Source organism: Lutjanus erythropterus, chromosome 13, assembly GCF_056507025.1.
Source record: "Lutjanus erythropterus isolate fLutEry1 chromosome 13, fLutEry1.hap2, whole genome shotgun sequence".
NCBI lineage: Eukaryota > Metazoa > Chordata > Actinopteri > Lutjaniformes > Lutjanidae > Lutjanus > Lutjanus erythropterus.
The window spans coordinates 29,450,962-29,471,559 of record NC_139329.1 but is presented as its reverse complement, the minus strand read 5'-3'; the positions used below and the strand labels follow the sequence as shown (position 1 = coordinate 29,471,559).

Here is a 20,598-nt window from a genome sequence, read left to right as displayed (position 1 = left end):
GGCACCAGCCGTCCAGGAGGGAGAGAGAGAGCCATCTTGGATTCTCCCCAGCTTTTAAAGGCCCTGCCCAGGTGGAAGCAATCCACCAATGAGGAGGGAGGGGCAAGCAACCAGGGAGGGAACCTGCAAGGGAAAGCAGAGGCAGGAGCAGGAACTGATCTGAGGCCTGTGGCCATCACAAAGACAACAACAGCAAGTGGCTGTTGTGATTTTGCATCCATGAAATACATAACAACATTGATTTTTGAACTGAACAGACATGTTTTTGAACTTACAGAAATACTTTAAGATATGAGGCAATTCACTACATCTCAGTAGAAATATTTTTACATCTCTGACACATAGATAATATAACCTGTGTTGATGTTGTGTCAAATTCCTGTGACTATAATTTTGACTTCAGTTTCTCTTCCATACTCTCAGCTAGTGAGAAGATAAATATCTCATGTAAAACCACACTGCTAAGACATTGTGGGGCCACTCTAACTTATGTCTTGCATACTGTTGTAGGTAAATATACTTTTAAATACACTTTGTAGCAGTACCATAATGGTTGAATAGTATTCTTGTTGAGCATTAATGGATGCTTCTGATGTTCTCACATGTCTTTTCTTTAGATAATGGAGCCAATGAATTCCTATGAGACTGCAGACATTCAGTCACAGCCTGTTGCACCACTGTCTCCTGCTGTTTATGTTTCCCCCACACTGAGGGATGGTGAGTGTTACCATGTCTTCATCAGCTACAGCAGCACCGACTACCAGTGGACCCACACCCTCATCGACCAGCTTGAGTCCTGCGGCCTGCAGGTCTGCTACCATGAGCGTGACTTCATTCCCGGCCGCACCGTGTTGGAGAACATGTCTGACTGCATCCAGGAGAGCCAGAAGGTGCTGCTGGTTCTCAGCCCAGAGTTTGTGAGGAGCCGCTGGTGTCTCCTGGAGGCCAACATGTCTCTGTTCAGAGACTGCCTGGAGAGGAAACCTATCGTCCCCGTGCTGCTGGAGCCAGGAGTGTCTGTTCCTCTCCACCTCTGCCACCTCACCTACCTGGAGGCCAGTGACCCAGACTTTATGGATAAGTTGCTCAAGGTGCTCTGCACCCCAAACCAGCAGCTTCAGGGCTCCACTGTGGTGCCCTTCCAGCCTCCCTCTATCTACAATGGGAAGGCCCTGCAGCCTTTGAGTGCTGTCAATAATGAGGGACTCAATAAGTGGGATTGTGGTCAATTCAGTGACATTGAGGTGCCTGACCAACTGCGCCTGATCATTGAGGACCATGAGAAGTACAAAAAGGCTGTGAGGATGATCAATAGTGTCTCTCAAAATAAAATGTATCCATTCTGGGTTAAAGTACTGATGGTCATTACTTTTGTAGTATTTTTTTTAATTTTGAATGGTCTTGTATATTATACAGTGATTAAGTTAGCATTTACTGTAAGTGCTGGCAAGAACACACCAGGAACCATCCTTTATGCACTCATTCTTTCTTGTGTCTGCTGTGTTTCTTTAGGGTTCATTATTCAGCTCACTCTCTTGAAGCGAGATTTAATGAAGAATGCAGTGACGGAGATGCAGAAAGCTATAAGTCAGGCAAACGCCATCCTCTGTGAGGAGAAGGTGTTGATGGGCTGTCGGGCCAATTCACAGATCTATCTGGTGTATGTTTCTCTGGATGGTTGCAAACAAGAGTTTGCAGAAACATTTTTTGAGCAGGTTGTTGCTGAGGAAATGTTTCAAAGAGCTCTGACCTTCTTCTCATCAGGTTACGCCTGCTGCCTCGCTAAAAGACACTTTCCCTTCCCTCAGCCCAGCTCCACTGGTCACCTGGAGGGAGGGGTGTGTTTCTGTCAGTATGTCTCCCAGCAGCTGAGTACAGGACAGTGGGAATAGCAGTAACAGTGTAGACCTAGAATGGACCTGTATGATTTAGTAAAAGTAAGTCAGGATTATTTTTTTTAGAAACAATACATGTTATAAAGATTCAATACAAATACAACACATTGTTAAAGTGACAAAATGTAGTATTAATATACAAAAGGCTGTTTGTTTTGTCATCTCTCAATTTAAATTGCTGCTAACGTTACAGGTCATATTAATGGTGTGTGAACAATTTTTTAAAACAAATTACGATTGGTGTGATTTTAAACAGGTGGTTTACATCATGGCAAAATTTTGTCATTACAAGCCCTATTCCAAAAAAGCTGGGATGTTGTGTAAATGATAAATAAAAACAGAACGCAAAGATTTGCAAAAACTTTTCAACCTATGTTCAGTTGAATACAGTACAAAGACAAGATATGTCATGTTAAAACAGATACTGTTTTTGTAAACACTCTCTCTGAATTTGATGCCTATAAAACTTTTCAAAAAGTGGGACAGAGACGTCTCTGAAAAAGACGTCGTCTGGATGGCAGCATATCTTGCTTTAAACCTGTGTGTACCTTTAAGTATTAATGGGGCCTTCACAGATGTGACACTTACCCATAATGCCATGGGAACTAACACAATCTGTATGGTCCTTTACCTCTTTAGCACAGAGGACACAACATCCATGAGCTCTGATATCTGAAATGTGGAAATATGAAAGAGTTTTCCTCAGCCCATGTAGTATCCTTTAGACAGTTGTGTGGGTTTTTAGTGAAGTGCTACCGAAGGGGTCAAAGGTCACAGACATTCAGTGTTGGTTATACATAAATCATTTTCTATCCTTTTTATTCTATGCTTTGTATGTAAATGTTCAATTTATAGTTGCTGCCTGCAGGTGTATATTTGGTTTTACAAATTCTCATGTGCTGATGTCCCTTTCACAAGCTATTTCACGAATGTGAGTACATACACAGTGTAATTTTACATTATTATTATTGTTGTTATTTTTGTGTCTGGAGGCACTCCTCTTGGAGATGGAGGAGTCACAACTGGGATTGGAGGGTGTGAATCATGAAGCTTTTCTTTGTATGAGGTATGCTCGGGTCATTTCTACACCAAAAGATATTGAAGTACATGATACAACCGTATCAAGCTTGTGAAATAAATGAAATGTAAATGATTCATGCTTATGTCTAATATATTTTATTTCTTAGTATTTATGCCTATAAAAACAATAAGATTTAGCCCCCCCTCCTCACCCCCCACAGTCCCTAAATCACCAAAGATAAGTAGTAGTTTGGAGAAAGCTTTGCAAATGGAATAAAGCATTTCTAACAGCAACTCTAGTGGTCCATTGTATCAACGTTCCAAATCCATAAGCTTCAAGTTGGCATTTATTCTGACAACTGACTTCTCCTTCCATCAGTCAGGGAGTGAAGTTATATTATCAGGGTCCTGAGGCTCAGCCAGAGGAAATAAGTCTGTCTGAGTCAGTGTCTTCTTAAAAGGAATGTTTTAAAAACTTACTTTTGTCAGAAAGCATGTCCCGATTGTACCCTAGTTGCCTGTTTATTTTATTGTTTTTAATTTCTTGCTTATTATTGAATATGGATTTCACCTCTCTCTTGGTATTTTATTATTATTTTAATATTATTATTTTCTGTTTGTGAAGCACTTTGCAACTCTGTTTGGATAAGTTCTCCATGAACAAAGTTCTTCATCTTATTATTATTATTATTATAGAGGTAATATTATTATTATTATTATTATTATTATTATTATTGTTATTATTATTATTGACACCAGTTTTTCAGTTATGATTTGTTTCTCTGGTTATTGTTTGTGCAACAGTTTAGTGAAATGAAAGTGAAACAACCAGCAAGATGCATCAGAGCATGCAAGGTGAGGACGACGTAACTCGATCATGTGAATTGATAACTTGTCATTAAAGGCAAAGTCACTGTACCAGCGTGTTCAAAACCACTGGTACAATTGTATATGCCTTTAATAAAAAACAACAACACAGAAGTGCTTTTTTTCTCTCACTTTCTCAACTACCTTACGCTGTTGTTAGTGACCTACTGCTGCACTGCTTTATGTGCTTATTACCATCAGCTCTACAGGTATGAGAAAATGTTTGTTTTTTGTGATTGATGATTTGATAGAATATAACTATATATTTAAATATTTTAATTTGAATGTAAACAATTCAAACTTTAAAACAATTCTCATATTTAATTTTTGTCAAAACTGTTTTAGGGAGGTTGGATTCAAATAAGTGGTCATTTTGGGGTGTATTCTGTCATTTGTGGTCTTATTGAATTGTTTTGTGTTTATCAGATGTTTTTGCTGTACTTAGTCCACCCTCACTGATATATGTGTGTCAGTGGTGTGTCTACCCAGGCAGACAGGATCAGTTCACATGCTGGTAGTGTCCACACAGACAGCATTTCTGCTCCAGCCAGCCCTGTCTTTCTACGTTGAGTTTACAGAAGACAAGTGAAGAGAAGAAAAGATCTGTGACCAGAAAACAGTGGGATTTTCTCAGATTTTTTCCTTGGTTCAGAGAGGGGGGAGAGAGGAAGAGATAAGAGAGAACGAAAAAGAGCGCAACCGAAAAATACTTCCGTCATCTGCCGCACTTACTGCATTTTATACAGATATCAACTTTGAAACTGGAGTGAAAGGTGTCGTGTTGCTGATATAATGTCGATATGACTGTCAACAGATCATTTTCCCTGTGTATTTTGGCTGAGAACGGCGAGTATCACACGGGAAAAAGTGGCAAGACTATGATGAAGGCATGCAGACGTGTGACACGGGTGTGAGCCGCACTGCTCACTTGGGCTGGGTGGCTGCTCTAACAGGGGACACGGCAGGTAGAACGGCAGGCAGAGGCAGACAGGTATAGCTGATTCAGGTTCAGGGAGAAGAGGAAAGCAAAGGCATGAAGCAACTTTTTAATCTGAACGATCTGACCAGGAGCAGGTGGGCTGGTATACTATAGTGGGCTTTTTGCCATTATTATGGTTCAGCAGAAAAGTAGATGAGAGTCGATGATGAATATGAGTTTGCAGAAACATCCTCATAGTGAAATAGTCCATGACATTGGGGATGCAGCACTTACTCAGACAACCCCAGAGTGTCCAAATCCTGGTGCTCCATGCACCTCCTGGAGCACCATCTCCTGCCACACATTTCATATTAATTTGCTGCCGCTTTCTCTTCATTGTCTTTTCCTTACAGTAATGGTAGCTGTCGATGCTGCAGTGGCGTTGAGAAAGTGTAGCTCTTTGATCCAGCGCACCAGCTGGCCTTCAATTTCCCTGAAAGACCTGAGCCAGCACAGCACTTGAGCCAACGTTGCTGGCATCTGTGTCAATAATGAAATGAATGGCAATCCTCTGTCCACAAAAATGTCTCCCCATTTTGCAGCAGACTAAAGGAATGGGGTGCAGCTATACAAGAGACTCGAGCTTTATGAGTCCAGCCTGTTACATCATCTGCAGAGCTTTGTCTGCTGTCATCTGCTTTGCCGGAGGAAGGCATCAAGTTTGTGATTGTGGGTTGTGTGTCATCTCACCTGCTAGCACTGCAATGGTGTGAATCACAGGGCAGCTGGCTTAGATGACATCCGGATAACATGTCCATCTGGAAAGTGAGATTTCCCTGTCCTCGTGTGAATAACACAACCACAACCTTTGACCAGGGACTCACAGCATCTCTCTCTTTGCAGCTAACTGCAAAGCGTCCCGGAGAGACCTGCAGTGAGTCAGTAGTGTCTGGACATGCAGGTCGACCAGTATCAACGCCTGGAGGAAATGATCTCAGGGTAATTCACTCTGGATGGCAGACATGTGACAGCTCCCCACGTCGTGACTGGTGGCTGGACAGTACAGAGCACAGCAGGCTTGCAATTAAGCAAAACCCAAACTGCTTCTTTAGAGCTCCAACTAAATCATCACAGTCACTCCTATCGTCAGGACCCAGTTGTAGCAGGCTTGACAAAACATCACCAGTAGGCATCTTGCTAGCTGAAGGGCTTTCTCTCCAGTGGGCTAACAGTTCACAACCTGGGCATGAAAATCTTTGCCATCATACCTGTGAGTTTTTATCGTAGGTGTGAAGGCTACCCCACCCAGCTCAAACTGTTTGTTCCTGTCTGTAAATTTGGCCGCCACTGTTTTCTTACTGCCGAAAGAACCAGAGGAGAGCAAGCCAACCTCTGCAGACATCCCCACAGCCACAGTGTGTTCTCAGCTTTAACATCTCACTTTAACTTCAACTTCAACTACTTCATCTCCCTAGCAAAAAGACACAGCTACAAACAACAGCAACCTTCCCTCCTAAAGCCTCTGCCAATCATAGGCGCGCTATCTGACACAAATCACTGTCATAGCTGATGTGACTGACAGGCTTCACAGCCTCTGAGCACACACACACACTTCACTAATCATAACACATTCAGTGACTTCCTGGAAAACTCAGTAACTGCAATGACAGACCTTTTAACCTTAGCTGAACAGTCATAACAGTGACACTGTAAAATGACAGTTAAGACCAACCATTGTCATCAGTTAGACCAAAGGGGCATTATCAGTCACCAGCCATCTATTGTTACAATACGTACATTGAAATTCTTAGGTTTTATTGAGTAATGGTTCATGTCGGAGGCTCACACTGCACACTTTTTTCACTTGCCTAAAAGACAACCTGAGCTAAGGTCAGCTTATCTACCACAACATTTGGTGCAGTATGACAGCAGCAGAAAAACTGGCATTACAACATTATAGGAAACTCTGATATCTCTGTAAACATATATATATATAGACACAAGTCTTTTTTTTTTTTTTATTCTGAACCGATTCCTTTTCTGTGGTTTGTATCTTTTGCTAGATTTTATTTGGGTCACCAAATACAGAAAAGACTTGAGGAAGTTCAGCAAATTTATAGTAGCACACCTTTAATAAAGCATTTAAAATGTGTATATTGTTTTACTGATAAGTGGAAAAGAACAAGAGCCTGTTAACTCAGCCTAAATGCATTTGTTGTCTCATTGATGAAGTAGGCTCCCATGTAAGGTCCTATATTGTTTTCCAAATGAGAGGAAATAAGAGGAAACAATATATATATGTTTTAAATAACATGCCTCAAGATAATATAAGGTGAAGTGGAGACAGCATGTGTAAATGGTCAGGAAAATGCACTCTTCCCGAAAGAGCACACAGGGCAATCCCCTGAAAATAAACACATTTATCTAAGTCTGAAACAGATTCAACATAAACAAGCTTTTTCCTGTTCCCCAAACCAACACCACTGGTCACATGGAGGGAGGGGTGTGTCTCTCAGCAGCTGAGCAAGGGGTTATTTGATTAAAACCAGCCAATGAGAATCATTAAAAGCACAGTTACATAATGCATGTTAGATGTGGTTCAGACATCAGAACAGATGCTGCCCCTTTAACAAACCTAAAAGAAGAATGGTAGAAGGGGGTTTACGCTTTCTTCTTCCTGTTTCGTTCAGCTCATAGACACAGTGTGATCATTCTTCATTATATTTGCTTGAATTTACCGTATCATGAACAGGTATGACATATACATTACTGTATGTTATCCTTTCAGTGTGATTAGAGGAGTTTGACACATGTTGATGTTTTAGTTCAGTAAAATCAGTGGAGGTATGAAATGACAGATAACAAAATGTAGAACTTTTTTAATGTATTTATTTCTCTGATGAAGATTTTCAGTCTGTTATGTACACTTTTAGTCATGGATCTTTGTAAATCTCAAAATTTTAAACTTTAAAATTTTAAACTAAACTTGTTTGAGATGAATTTGTTCTGTATTATGTGTGTGAGTATCAGATTGACTTTAAGAACTTTAGATTTGTTTAGAAACTAACTTTATTTGTAATGTGAATGCAGGAACTGATTAATATGAATATATGACTGAAAACTGGAAGAAATTAACAAAGTATTTTGTTTTCATTGTGGATTTACTCATAAGAATTAGACTTTTCATGATCCTGAGTCTCAACTGCCAGTGACAAAAAGGAAGTGTCAGAGTGTCATTTCCCTTTCCCTTTACAAACCAGGTGTGCTTCCCTCTGGCACATCAATATTTAAATGACAGATTCTGCGAATTGGAGAAGTGAACAAAGACGCTGAAATGACCCACTCATAGTGATGCAGACACTGTGGTTAACCTGTGTGTCATTCGGGTCATAAAAATTAGCATTATGAGTAATAGTGGATGTCTCTCAGTGTTAGTCAGCCTTGAGATTAGCTGTTAGCCTCCTCCTTGCTACCGCCCAGTTATCTTTACTCTCTCGCACCTTGACTTGGGTGTTTAGCTGGGCCGTGATGGTGCTTTGCCATGCTTTGCTGCTATTTTTGGCTGTTAGCCTATCTTTATGTAGCTAAAGCTCCATCTTTACGTCTGCTGTTTCAGCCTGCCTGTAGTTGCAGCACTTTATTAATTTTTTTTTGCCTCGATTTCTCTTCATTCTTTAGGTTTAGGTGTTGTTTATTCTTCCTGTTTGTGTAAGGTTATTTTGTCATGGTGAGCTACTTGTCTAATTGTTTTTGCTAGGTGCTCTCCTCCAGTTAGGGCTTAGATATACTTGCTTTAAACTACACGTTCGCATACGCACCCCTACGCATCCCTACGCTTCATGGCTGCCTCGCGTATCCTGCGTCCATTTGGAACGATGGTTGTGCGCGTCCTCAGAAATTAATTAATTTCCCTCCTTTAGCATGCCTTGGTTATCTGGTAAGGGTGTAATAATTCACTCATGCATCTGATGCATCAGACTTTAATGTGTATGATATGAGTGCATCAGTTCAGACGCCCTGTATCGGTAAAAAACTGAACATGATTCGGAAACAAATCGATGAAGCATCGATACATCTTATTAGGATGTGCATATGTTTCATTTTTGGCGTTAGGGAGCTGCCACTGTACCTTTCCTCCATTTTCTCTCTCCTCTTGCCTCTGCCTGCACCACTCTCGCTGGACGCCTGCTGCCACGCTGACACAAAACAAGCGCTCCCCATTGAGTAAGGTCACGGTGACTATGACCTTTAACCACCAAAATCTAATCAGTTCATTCTTGAATCCAAGTGGTCATTTGTGCCAAGTTCACAAGAATGGGATGACCTGAAAACATAATGTATAACAAATATAATACGGCTATTAATAGCAGACTTTGCAATTTTCTTAACTGGCTGCTAGGGGTCCCAAGTGATCAACAGCTGCTTCAATCAACTTGGATACATAAAAAAAATATGCCAACAATTTGTTTTTCTCCCTTTAGTTCCTTAATAGATAATGGAGTCAATGGCTTCCAGACTGCACACATTCAGTCACAGCCTGCTGCACCACTGTCTCCTGCTGTTTATGTTTCCCCCACACTGAGGGATGGTGAGTGTTACCATGTCTTCATCAGCTACAGCAGCACCGACTACCAGTGGACCCACTCCCTCATCGACCAGCTTGAGTCCTGCGGCCTGCAGGTCTGCTACCATGAGCGTGACTTCACTCCCGGCCGCACCGTGTTGGAGAACATGTCTGACTGCATCCAGGAGAGTCAGAAGGTGCTGCTGGTTCTCAGCCCAGAGTTTGTGAGGAGCCGCTGGTGTCTCCTGGAGGCCAACATGTCTCTGCTCAGAGACTGCCTGGAGAGGAAACCCATCGTCCCCGTGCTGCTGGAGCCAGGAGTGTCTGTTCCTCTGCACCTCTGCCACCTCACCTACCTGGAGGCCAGTGCTCCAAACTTTATGAATAAGCTGCTCAAGGTGCTCTGCACCCCAAACCAGCAGCTTCAGGGCTCCACTGTGGTACCCTTCCAGCCTCCCTCTATCTACAATGGGAAGGCCCTGCAGCCTTTGAGTGCTGTCAATGATGAGGGACTCAATAAGTGGGATTGTGGTCAATTCAGTGACATGGAGGTGCCTGACCAACTGCGCCTGATCATTGAGGACCATGAGAAGTACAAAAAGGCTGTGAGGATGATCAATAGTGTCTCTCAAAATAAAGTGTGGCTGCGCCCACTCTGGGTCAGAGTGCTGCTCTATATCACTGGTGTAATACTTTTTTTTATATTGGCATCTATTTCTGCATATTTGATAGTTATATTTTGTTTTATCCGTGATCTACCAGCACATATAAACACATACCCTACTGGAGTATGGGTAATCATTATTTCTGGTTTCTGCTGTTTTCCATTTGGGGTGCTTATTCAACTGTGTCTCTGGCAGAAGGATGATGAGAAGTACATATTGAGAGAGATGCAGAAAGCTATAAGTCAGGCAAACGCCATCCTCTGTGAGGAGAAAGTGTTGATGGGCTGTCGGTCCAATGCAAAAATCTATCTGGTGTATGTTTCTCTGGACGGTTGCAAACAAGAGTTTGCAGAAACATTTTCTGAGCAGGTTGTTGCTGAGGAAACGTTTCAAAGAGCTCTGACCTTCTTCTCATCAGGTTACGCCTGCTGCCTCGCTAAAAGACACTATCCCTTCCCTCAGCCCAGCTCCACTGGTCACCTGGAGGGAGGGGTGTGTTTCTGTCAGTATGTCTCCCAGCAGCTGAGTACAGGACAGTGGGAATAGCAGTAACAGTGTAGACCTGGAATGGACCTGGAATTTACTAATAAGTCAGTGCCAGCAGTGATTCAAGGCAATATTTGGACTTTTTTACAATCATACCAACATTTTATAAAGATTCCAAATTGCTCATCCTTTACCATAAAAGTAAATGTGCGCACATTGAATGCAAAATACACATTTTAATCCGCTGGTGATGAAGAAGTGTCAGTGCAGCTATTTGTTTTGTTTGTCATCTCTCAGTGACTAGATGTTAATATGTCAGGTTCTCTCGATTGATTCATTTTCAATCTTAACCTGATCAAATCACAGTGAACAATTCTGAAGAAATTATGAATTGTGTAGTTTTAAAAATGTGTTTTACTAGTTTTAGTCACCAGTGCTTTGTCGGTCTATTAAATGTCTTGGCATTAGAATGGGCTTCAGTAACTCTTGATCAAATCACCATGAGTTCATCCTCATTGCTACTGTCATAATCATATTGAAATTTTAGTAATAACTTGATTTGATTGAATAATAACTTAAATAGGCTACTCATACACTGCATATTTTATTTAATGTATCTTTTTCATTATCCATGTAATTTTATGAATCACTGCTATGTACATTATTTTTGTTAATCACTTTTAATGGTGTAATTGTCCTTTAACAAACATGTCAAATGTTGTGCTAATAAAGTGAAAGTGAAAGAAAAGTGAAAAAAGAAAAGAAATTGAAATTGAATTGTGTCATGCACTATTTAAATAATGCTTAAACTACTACAAGGAACTTTAATATTTTTGTTGTTGGTGTTTCTACCATAATAACCACAAAATATAATTTTCTAAATAAAATATCCTGCTTCTTCTTAACTGGTTAATATACTACTCACTATAACTTTGACTAGGAAAATGTAAACGGTTCGTCTCATCTGATTTCACAGAAAATGCTACCAGGTAGCAGACGTTAAGAATAGCTATTATAGAAGTAGTTTGTGGAACGCCTTGTCAACACCCACAGGTGGGTCACAAGAGATTTTATTCAGGTTGCCAAATAAATGAAAGATTAGGAAAGACATTCTGCAAATTTAAGATTTATATCTGCAGGTCAACTTTTATTAAGCATGTGTGCAAAAATGTGTATATTGCTTTTCTGATGAGAGGAAAAAATGAAAGCCTGATAATTCCATCAAAGTGCACTTATTATGTTTCATTCATGAAGTAGGCTAAAATGTCCTGAAACAGTAAAAACAATGAGATAGCTTGTTAAGTCAGCTTAAAAACATTTATTGCTCATTTATAAAGTATTTAAAGTATATCCTCAATAGTACGCATCAAGATAACATAAGGTGATGTGGAAAAACCATTAAAATGGTCAGGAAGGTTGACTTAGGCAGAAATTAACTCCTCCCCGAGATTTATTGATAAGGCCTGTTGTGAATTAGGTTGCGATGGTTTGTCTTTAAAAAAAAAAAAACAGAGGGTCCCTAGAATAAAAGTCTGGGAAACTGATATAGACACACCAGTAATAAACTGAGACTGCATCACTCCTCCTTAACACCTTAGTATTTGTTTGCCCTCATTATTATTATTCAGTGTTGGCCAACAAACTTTCTGTGTGAAGCCAGTTTACTTGCCTGTTAATCTTTAACCATTTAGATTTGTGAGAAATTGATTTTTGATGTCAAATTATATACATTTTAAAGTTGAATAACATAATACGCACTTGGCTTTGGGTTCACTTTCAGCAAGCAAAAATGATAAAGCACGCATTACTCAATCCTCATTCAGTTCTTTTTCCAAATTGTGGCACAGGCATCATAAATCTAACTAGTTATATAATTTTAATATATGTCAGGTCAGGGGCATTAGACAGCCCGAGGTGTAAGATTCTCTTATCTTTTGCTCTTTTGACAAAATTTTGTTGACCTTTCCCACTGATGCCGCCTTATCGGAAGCAAAGACCTGTTTGAGACGTGAGTGCTGCCATGTACCAAAGAAGAAGGATCAATATTTGCTGTCCTTTACGACATTCGGTGACGGGATTCAGGATATGAAATGGAGACACGACACTGTTGCCTGAGGGGTCTGTAGCAACAAATCCTAACAAACAGTAAAAAGACACTGCTGGGAATATCACCCAGACCAAGATAGCAGTGTCAGAGGGGTGATGCCTGGGTCACACTGTACACATTCAGCTCTCACTGTGCCTGATGAAAGGTGGAAATGTCCTCTCACTGCTGCAGTTCAATTAAAACTGAATTAGGATGGATTACGTGTACATGTCTCAGATGAAAAAAAAAAATTGCCTCGCTGCCACACAATCATGTTGCATGAACACTTATTGGAAGTGTAGTGTGGTGGGATAATTGCTCACAGAAGCGGCAGCCATAACGAGAACAATCTGTCTAATCCTCAACAATGACTTTCATGCTGATGTAGCTCGATCACCTCCGCTCCCCTCACATATATTAAAGCTTTATTTGTTCCTCACAGTACAGCGTGTATATGTGCCGGTGTGTGAGTACAGAAAATATTCATGATGAAATCATTCCCCGATCCACAGCAGCTATTAACTGTGTTCAAATCACAGAAACGTAAATGGCTCTGTTCTCAAGTGCAATGAGCCTTGGGCCGCTGGAAATTGTACGGTTTTCTAAATTAGCTCTCAAAACTGCCACATACTAGCTACTGTTACACTATGGCATGTTTTGAATTTCAATAGAGTTAATTAAAACATTCCTCTGCCGGGGGGCCTCAGTATGGAGAGATGAAAGAAAATAAGCAGATGGAAAATGACTTGCCGAACTAAAATAAAATGACTGACAGAAGCAAATTACCTGGTTTGTTATCATTTTGTTGTTTTTCTTTTTAGTATTAAATATGTACTTGATGTGGAAGGTAGACAGTAAAAGTTGTGCAGTTTCCTATCACAGAGCGCAGAAACTATGAGCAGTTTGAATTCTTAATACACCACCCAGGTAGCTTAAAAAAAAAGTCATATTCTGTTGTGGCTTTTTTTTTAAATAAAAAGTCCTAAAATGTGCTTGCAGTAACTTCTACTGTGTGTGTTTTATAACTTAATTCAGTTACTGTTTCATTAAAGGGATAGTTTGGATTTGTAATTTTGTAATTCAGTGTTTTACCTGCAGTAGATTACAGAAGATATGCTCCCAGTTTGAAGAAGACAAAATTTTTAATATTTTCATAATTTACCTCGCCATTAGGCAGGTTTTTACCGATGGGAAAACTACTGTTATATAAGCCAAATATCATTTTCTCTTGCTCAACCAGACTTCACTGGCAAATTTGTAATTTAACTCGCGGACCACTGGACTTGTTGATCTCCCACTGCCATGATTGGTTTGTTTGTTTTTGTTATTGTGTAACTGCAGTGTTTGGAAAGGTTAGTTCAGATTTACCAAAGTCATACAACAACATCGAGGTAGCTGTAGACCAACAATTCTCATGTTCTGCAGGGTAAAATTACAGTTTTTGTAAAAAGGAGAGAGCAATATTTTGCATAAATAGTCTAACGCCAGTCTGGTGGCAAGGTAAAGCGGTGAAAAAATTCTAAATATATGACACACTTAAATTATATTGAATTTTTTGGGTGGACCCTTTTGTAGGTCGCTAAAATGTGGCGACGCCTGCAAGCTAGTTCAGGCAGTCAACTCAATGTGACATGCCTCACTCTCAGTACTACATACATTACATACATTAACATGCAACAAGTGAGAAAACTGTTCTTATAATGTTTCACTAAAGCTGAAAAGATTCTACAGTACCAAGGTCATGTGACTTGTAGTCAAACACAACTAAACTTTATGAGTTATTCAGACATGTTGAATGAACATAAAAAGGAGGAAGGAAGCCACTGCTCCCAGACGATAAATAGTCCGACGCACCACCTCCTGTAAAACCACACCTTTTCACTTTTACACTCCAGTTTGTGGGTTAAACAAACAAGGTATAATGTGTTTTGTCAGTGAGCTTTAGGGCAGCTGCAATGTGTAGCCATGTTATAATAATAATAATAAGATAATAAATCCCAACCCAAAGTGTGGTTGACTCAAACACACAAACACTTCCTCCACACAATGTTCTTTTCAAGTGTCTCCTTGGTCAAAATAGGCAGCAACATAAAATATTTTCAGGTTGGTTTAAAAAACCCTCAAGAACAGTTCTGTGGCAGTGAAGCAGCGGAATAAAAGCTTTATATTTTTTTGTTCAATCAATACATTTGCCTTTAGAAATACAGGTGCAACGCCGCACTTCACAGCGAGCTTATTTCTGCCTCCTCGCCACGTTGTTTGGGTCTGGAATGTCAAGACAAACACGATAAGTGGCCTAAGGAAACACGTCCTGTCAGCTGAGACAAGAATAGGAGCCACTTCATTTGAGCTCTGTTCTGTCGAGCTGCCTGTGTTGGCATGATAGGAAAAGGGGGGATTAGTGCCAACAACGACGGTTTCTCAGTTGCATAAATTTTAATTTGGCATGTAGGTATTGAACCACTAAATAAATAATAATCTCTCATTCTTGAGAACTGGGACAAATCATGTCCTACCAAAAAACAAACTTTAAAAACTATGAATATCAATACTCTAATTTCCTTTTTATTTTGTGAAAATGTATTATTTAAGGATTTATATCCATGAAATATCTGTAATTTATAACATCTTTTGGTTTTTCCTTTAAGTTTGTTTCTAAACTTGCTCTGTGTTCTTGGCCCAGACAAGAATTCACAGCTTTCAAGATCTAAAACTAACGATACATATGGATAATATATAAACATTTGCTATTATAATTTGTTTTAAAATCATTCTGTTATGAAAATGTTGGCCCTTTAAAGTCATGTCCCAGATTCTTCTAACTCTGTTCAAAAATGTTATTTAATCAGTTTAATCAGTTACTCACTTTCGGGTTTAAAAAATTACAGGAATACTGTTCAAACACTGATAAGCTTTCTATTTTTCAACAAATTCCTTAAATAATTTTGTTATCAGATGTGTCTCAAGCATAACATGTCAACTCCGTGGCCATTCTAAATTAAAAATGAATAAGAATTATGGTTTAAAAATGTGTATTTTGATTAGCATTAGGAGAGCTCTTAGCAACTTTAAAAATAAAATGGCTACTTGCCACAGCCATAGTGGGAAATGAAAAAAAAAACATTTTGTCCATGTTGGCATCTATGTTTATCAAAAAATAAATCACTAGGAGGCCCATTGTAAGGAGAGTAAGAGTTTGATCTTTTAAAATATATTTCCTCAGTGTAACTGATGAATAAAAATCAAAAACCCCTAAAAATACAGATTTGTGCCAATGCTCAAGAATGAGCGTAATAATAATGCATTTGTTGAATAAATTATTCTTGATTTTTAACTTGTAAGCATTGCAACATTTCCCATGATGCATCCATGACCATGATATTGCCTGGGTGTAACGTGGCCACTGAGGATGGTGTATTGACAGTGTGTGTGCATCCAGGTGTAAATGTTGTGAGATCAGGTTGTGTGCTTTGTAGGCTTTGCTTATGTATCTATAGTATTCCTTTCTGCATGACATAAATCTTCATTATCATATATAATGTGTACTTCGACAGTTGTGTCAATAATCAGAGGTTAAACCAACACCATATATCAAACCTCTGATACTGAGCAGAGGTTTGACCAGATACAAGCTCACTAGGCAAACCAATCCTCCCCACCACTCTGTTTAAAAAATAAATCTCTTATCAGCAGACAACCTTGTGACACCGCCTGCAAGACCCTGAAAGCAATCCACCCTGAGTGGAGAGAAGGACGACAGCTCGGTCGAGTCCAATCCAGACCCTTCAGTCAACACTGGAGAGCCGGTCTGTGCAGTCTCAGACGTTTTCCACGCTGGCAGTGACCTAATGCAGCAGCTCACTCTGTAATGCTCAGTTAGTGGTGACTCTAATCTCAAAGAATGGGAGACTTTCAAAACTCTTGACAGCTATCGACAATACACACGCCAAACGCACAAGCCAGAATAAAAACATGAATTCTGGCCAGCTTCTGGCACCAAAAAATAAAAAAATAAATTTAAAAAAATGTGCTGGTTGCATAAAACTACTTGGGTAAGATTTTTTTTCTTTAAAGATCCCCGAGGAAAAAATGAGTTGCATAAAATCGCCATGAGGATTTCCTCTTTCACTTATGTATTACTAAAAGTTCCTTGGCGACCATTTTCCTCAGAAAATGTTAAGGGACACATAACAGTTTCCTGAAGGTGAAACAATTTGTGAAACATAATGCAATGGCTGAATTTATGGTGACTGCATATTGAAGGACAGGAAAAACCCACTGGACACTATAAGCGATATGCAACTTGTTGGGCACAGCTTTTACGCAGTAGCAACTTTGTTTTATTCAAACTCATCATTCTGGTTGACTGTTGACAATGTTTGGATGTTTCTTTTCTTGCTACAACAGTAATATTTTTTTATTCTTCATTATTTAATCTACAGTGTGTCTGCTTGTGTGTATTTTTTCTGGATAAAGATTGATATGAGCGAAGCGTAACCATGATAACTGCGTATTATGACAGCAACTGACACAAATAACAGCATAAAATTGCAAATATTTTAGAGGCATTTTCACCCGCCTGACAATTTGCTTAAAGTGTGACACGATTTTGTGAATAAATTATTAAGCTTCTAAAAATAAATTGCACCTTGGCAATAAAAGAGATTGTAATCAATTGATAAAGTGAACGTGACCTGGTTCTCTTGTTACTAAATAAAAAGAAGAAACAAATCTGTCTGTGTCTGCTCTTCCAGTAATTTTCCACTCTCTGCGCCTCTGCCTCACTCCACCTGCCAGCCACTCCCACCTGATCACCCCACTCCACTCACCTGGCTCCACAGCTGCAGTTCATCAACCAATCAGCCCAGTATATAAGCCTTTCCAGTTCACTCACTCATTGCCAGATTGTTCTTTGCCCTGATGCAAGACTTTCCAGCATTTCTCTCCTGTTTGATTCCCCTTTGCTGACTCCGCCCACCTCTGATCTGCCTGCTTCGTCTGTCTCTTGCTAAACACACCGGCCTTCCATCCCTGACCATGAGTTCTGCTTCAGTGTCTCTGGTTTCTGTTTTCCTGTGTTTCCACTTGATAGTGTTTCAGTTTGAGTGCTTCCACCTGCTCACCTGTTGTCTGTTGTGGCTCAGAGACTGTCTGTGAGAGACCACACGTGTCCCTTTGTGTGTGTCCTCCATTTACCTACCTGTCGGCTCATCGATCCCTTGTCTAGCCTCTGCTTACCTTCTGCTCGTCCCCGGTCAGCTCGTCAGCCTGGTTCAGACTCCTCCGCCTGGCCCTGATCTTCCTCCTGCTCATCCCTCCTCTATCTTGTCTGCCTGCTCGCCTTATTCTGGATCCTCTGCCTCATCGACCTTGTCTCCTGCCAGTCCCTCTCAGGTACCATCACCAACAGACAAAATGAACTGTTTGGGTCCGTCCCTGCTTGCGGGTTCGGCTTGGCTTGTTCCTCAAGCCAGAGACTGCGTTTGGGCTCCTGGCCTAAAGATCAAACTGTTACCGGTGTTGTTTAAACTGTTCTAGTTCCTGTTTGGCTGTTGTTTAAATAAAGGTCATTACCAAATGTCTGACGTTGCCAGTGTGCTGCTAGTCGGTCTTACCTGTACCCGTTACAATCTGGGCACAGCCAATACAGAGAATTAGGAGTACTTGGCAAGTTTCACTGTTTGGTTCAGGAGCTGAAACTGTTTCACATCAGGACGTACCTGGTTGTTTAAACCTCGTCTGGTTTAAACAAAAATATGTTCCCTAGACTGTTGATGCTTTATATACACACCATCACCATACTGAAGCTTATTTCTTATTTCCTGAAGCTTATTTCTTATTTCCTCTCCACATGTTGTCTTTGAAATTGTTTTTGAATTGTCTCTGTAGCTTCTCCCCTTTCTCATGTAGAAATGAGTCTGGAGAAATATGAGAAACGAGCGATCTGTCATGTTGGATGTTTTTAATGCAACTTCGGCAACATGCTGTTGGATTGGTCAGATGTGTTCATGTCGGAAGCAAAACTTCAAAAACATCCACCTTGGTTGGAAAAAATAACAGCGATGTCAAAGCTTGCATTGGATACATACAGGTTTGGAAGATTTTATTAATGTGCAAATTAAAAACATGGAAAAACAATGCGACTGGAGTGAAAAGGCCTTTGATGTAAACAAGGCGACAACCTAAATGGATTTATGCAACACTCCTATTTGAATCCCTTTGCTTAGGGGACAAACATGAAACTTAAGGTGATTGATGGAACCAGTCACAGATTTACTGCATGTTAAATGTCTGAAGTGATGTTTCTAAGAAATGCAAAACTTAACTGGTTGCTGGAGTTTGAAAAATGGTAGGGCTCTCTGCATCATTCTTATATGAGATAGTATGTAAAGAAAAAATATGCAGGATGAGATGATAATATCACTTCTCTGGCTTCTTCAAATCTATTTAATTTACCATTATTCCACTTAAGGAAAAAACATTTACAATGTAAAGGTCTCCATGGATTTATTGTACTGTCTCATCTTGTCCCTGGCAGATTCTTTAATGCACTGTTTAGATTTAATTTAAGAGATGCTGAGATGAAGAGGCTCTTAAACTGCTCAGACATGTTATGTAAGGTGTACAGAGATACAGACAGTATATCAGTCACAGTTTGAAGGCAAAGAATCTAAGATATTCACTCTGTACCTGTCACATAGACTTATGAGCGCCTAATGGAAACGTAGTAGTTCAAAATAAGCCAAGTAAATCTCACAGAATCTCAGGTTTTATGTAAAGTTGTTTTTTCAGATGTTATGGGTCCGTTTAATGCACCATGAGAGAAAGAAATTAAGAGGGCTCATTCACGGACATGACAAATGTCTGGCACTGAAAAACAAAAACATGAAGAACAGCAGCCCATGGGCAGATAAAGTCAGAAAAATAGATTTATTGTAAATATCCACTATTTTAATTGAATTAAACATTCATTAGAGATTGTTTTTCTGTTGCTGTGTTTTTGCTTCATGAGCTCTCCTACAACATCATGTCCTCACACGGTCCCACAGAACAGTGTGCCACTTGGCCTGACGTGCATCTCATCAGCTTTTTTATTATCATTTTTCAGGAATCTGCAGCCACGCGATGTCAGGGGGCCAAAAGGCTGCCATAACTCACAGGCTTTGGCAGGGATACCAGCCCAACAACTGTGGTGAGACAGAGTGAAAGAGTCATTTTCAAACTCCCCTGGCACTTATTGAAATGCCAACTGATCCAGCAGTAATCCAAGAAGCTACTGCAGATCTAAATGGACACGACAAAGGAACAGCTTCATCGGTGATCCCACGTAGCCCCATCCTTCTTAGCTGTCCCCTGTGACGTGAGACGCAGCAATAATGTTAAGGCTCCTGAGCTGCGGTGGGGTTGTGCCTGCTTGAGACAGCTCAAGAGACTTTTGTGTGGTTACCTGAAAAATAACAATCTTCATCTTGACTCTGAGAGGTAAAATCTGTCCTGTATTTTGCTCTCTAAATTCTATCTTCTCCTAATTTGTTCAACTCTAAAAGAAATTGTAGAAAACACTCGAGTGAAATGGCCACTTCACGTTGGAAAAATGAGAAAACTGATCTCGAAACAGACATGTTACTTCTTGCTTGTCATCTGACTCTTGGCATGTCAGTGACTCCAGCTGGCAGAGAGTGAGGATGTGAAAGTTAAAAAATAAACACCGTGCAAGTTTCACCATTATTACTCAACCATCAGTTTAGTTTGGTCTGTCTGTTTTGAATTGTTTTAGAAAACCAATTCAAAATGTTCAATCAATTTGATGATTTAATACAAAAATAAAGAAAAACTGATGACAGTGGTGAATTGTTGACCATGTGCACCTGTGTAATTGTTTTTCAGTCCACAACTACGGTCCAAAATGATATTTATGAACAACGATTGCTTGGGTTGCAAACTGTTGCACGCACACATCCATGCCCCATTCCAGGTGAATTGTGAAGTTCAGCGTCGCCTGATCTTTTTATTTAGTTCCATCATCAGATCAAAAAATGTATTTGCCCAAAATTTGACCCATTACATGCAAAATGACATCAGCCAAATGTCAGCCT

General features: G+C 40.0%; 2 protein-coding genes across 2 annotated transcripts; both read left to right on the top strand.

Annotated features, from left to right (window-relative positions):
• Positions 1-253: 253 nt before the first annotated feature.
• Positions 254-2,014, top strand: LOC146316800 (uncharacterized). The gene has a single exon (XM_084734559.1). The coding sequence runs from the start codon at positions 621-623 to the stop codon at positions 1,890-1,892; it is 1,272 nt and encodes a 423-aa protein (XP_084590685.1). The 5' UTR covers positions 254-620; the 3' UTR covers positions 1,893-2,014.
• Positions 2,015-7,445: 5,431 nt separating this feature from the next.
• Positions 7,446-10,639, top strand: LOC146316799 (uncharacterized). The gene is made up of 2 exons (XM_084734116.1): positions 7,446-7,453; positions 9,183-10,639. Exons 1-2 carry the CDS (start codon positions 7,446-7,448, stop codon positions 10,474-10,476), a joined length of 1,302 nt encoding a protein of 433 aa, XP_084590242.1. The 3' UTR covers positions 10,477-10,639.
• The last annotated feature ends 9,959 nt before the right edge of the window (positions 10,640-20,598 follow it).

Coding starts and splice junctions, on each gene's coding strand:
- LOC146316800 (XM_084734559.1), top strand. CDS start 621: ATGGAGCCAATGAATTCCTATGAGACTGCAGACATTCAGTCACAGCCT.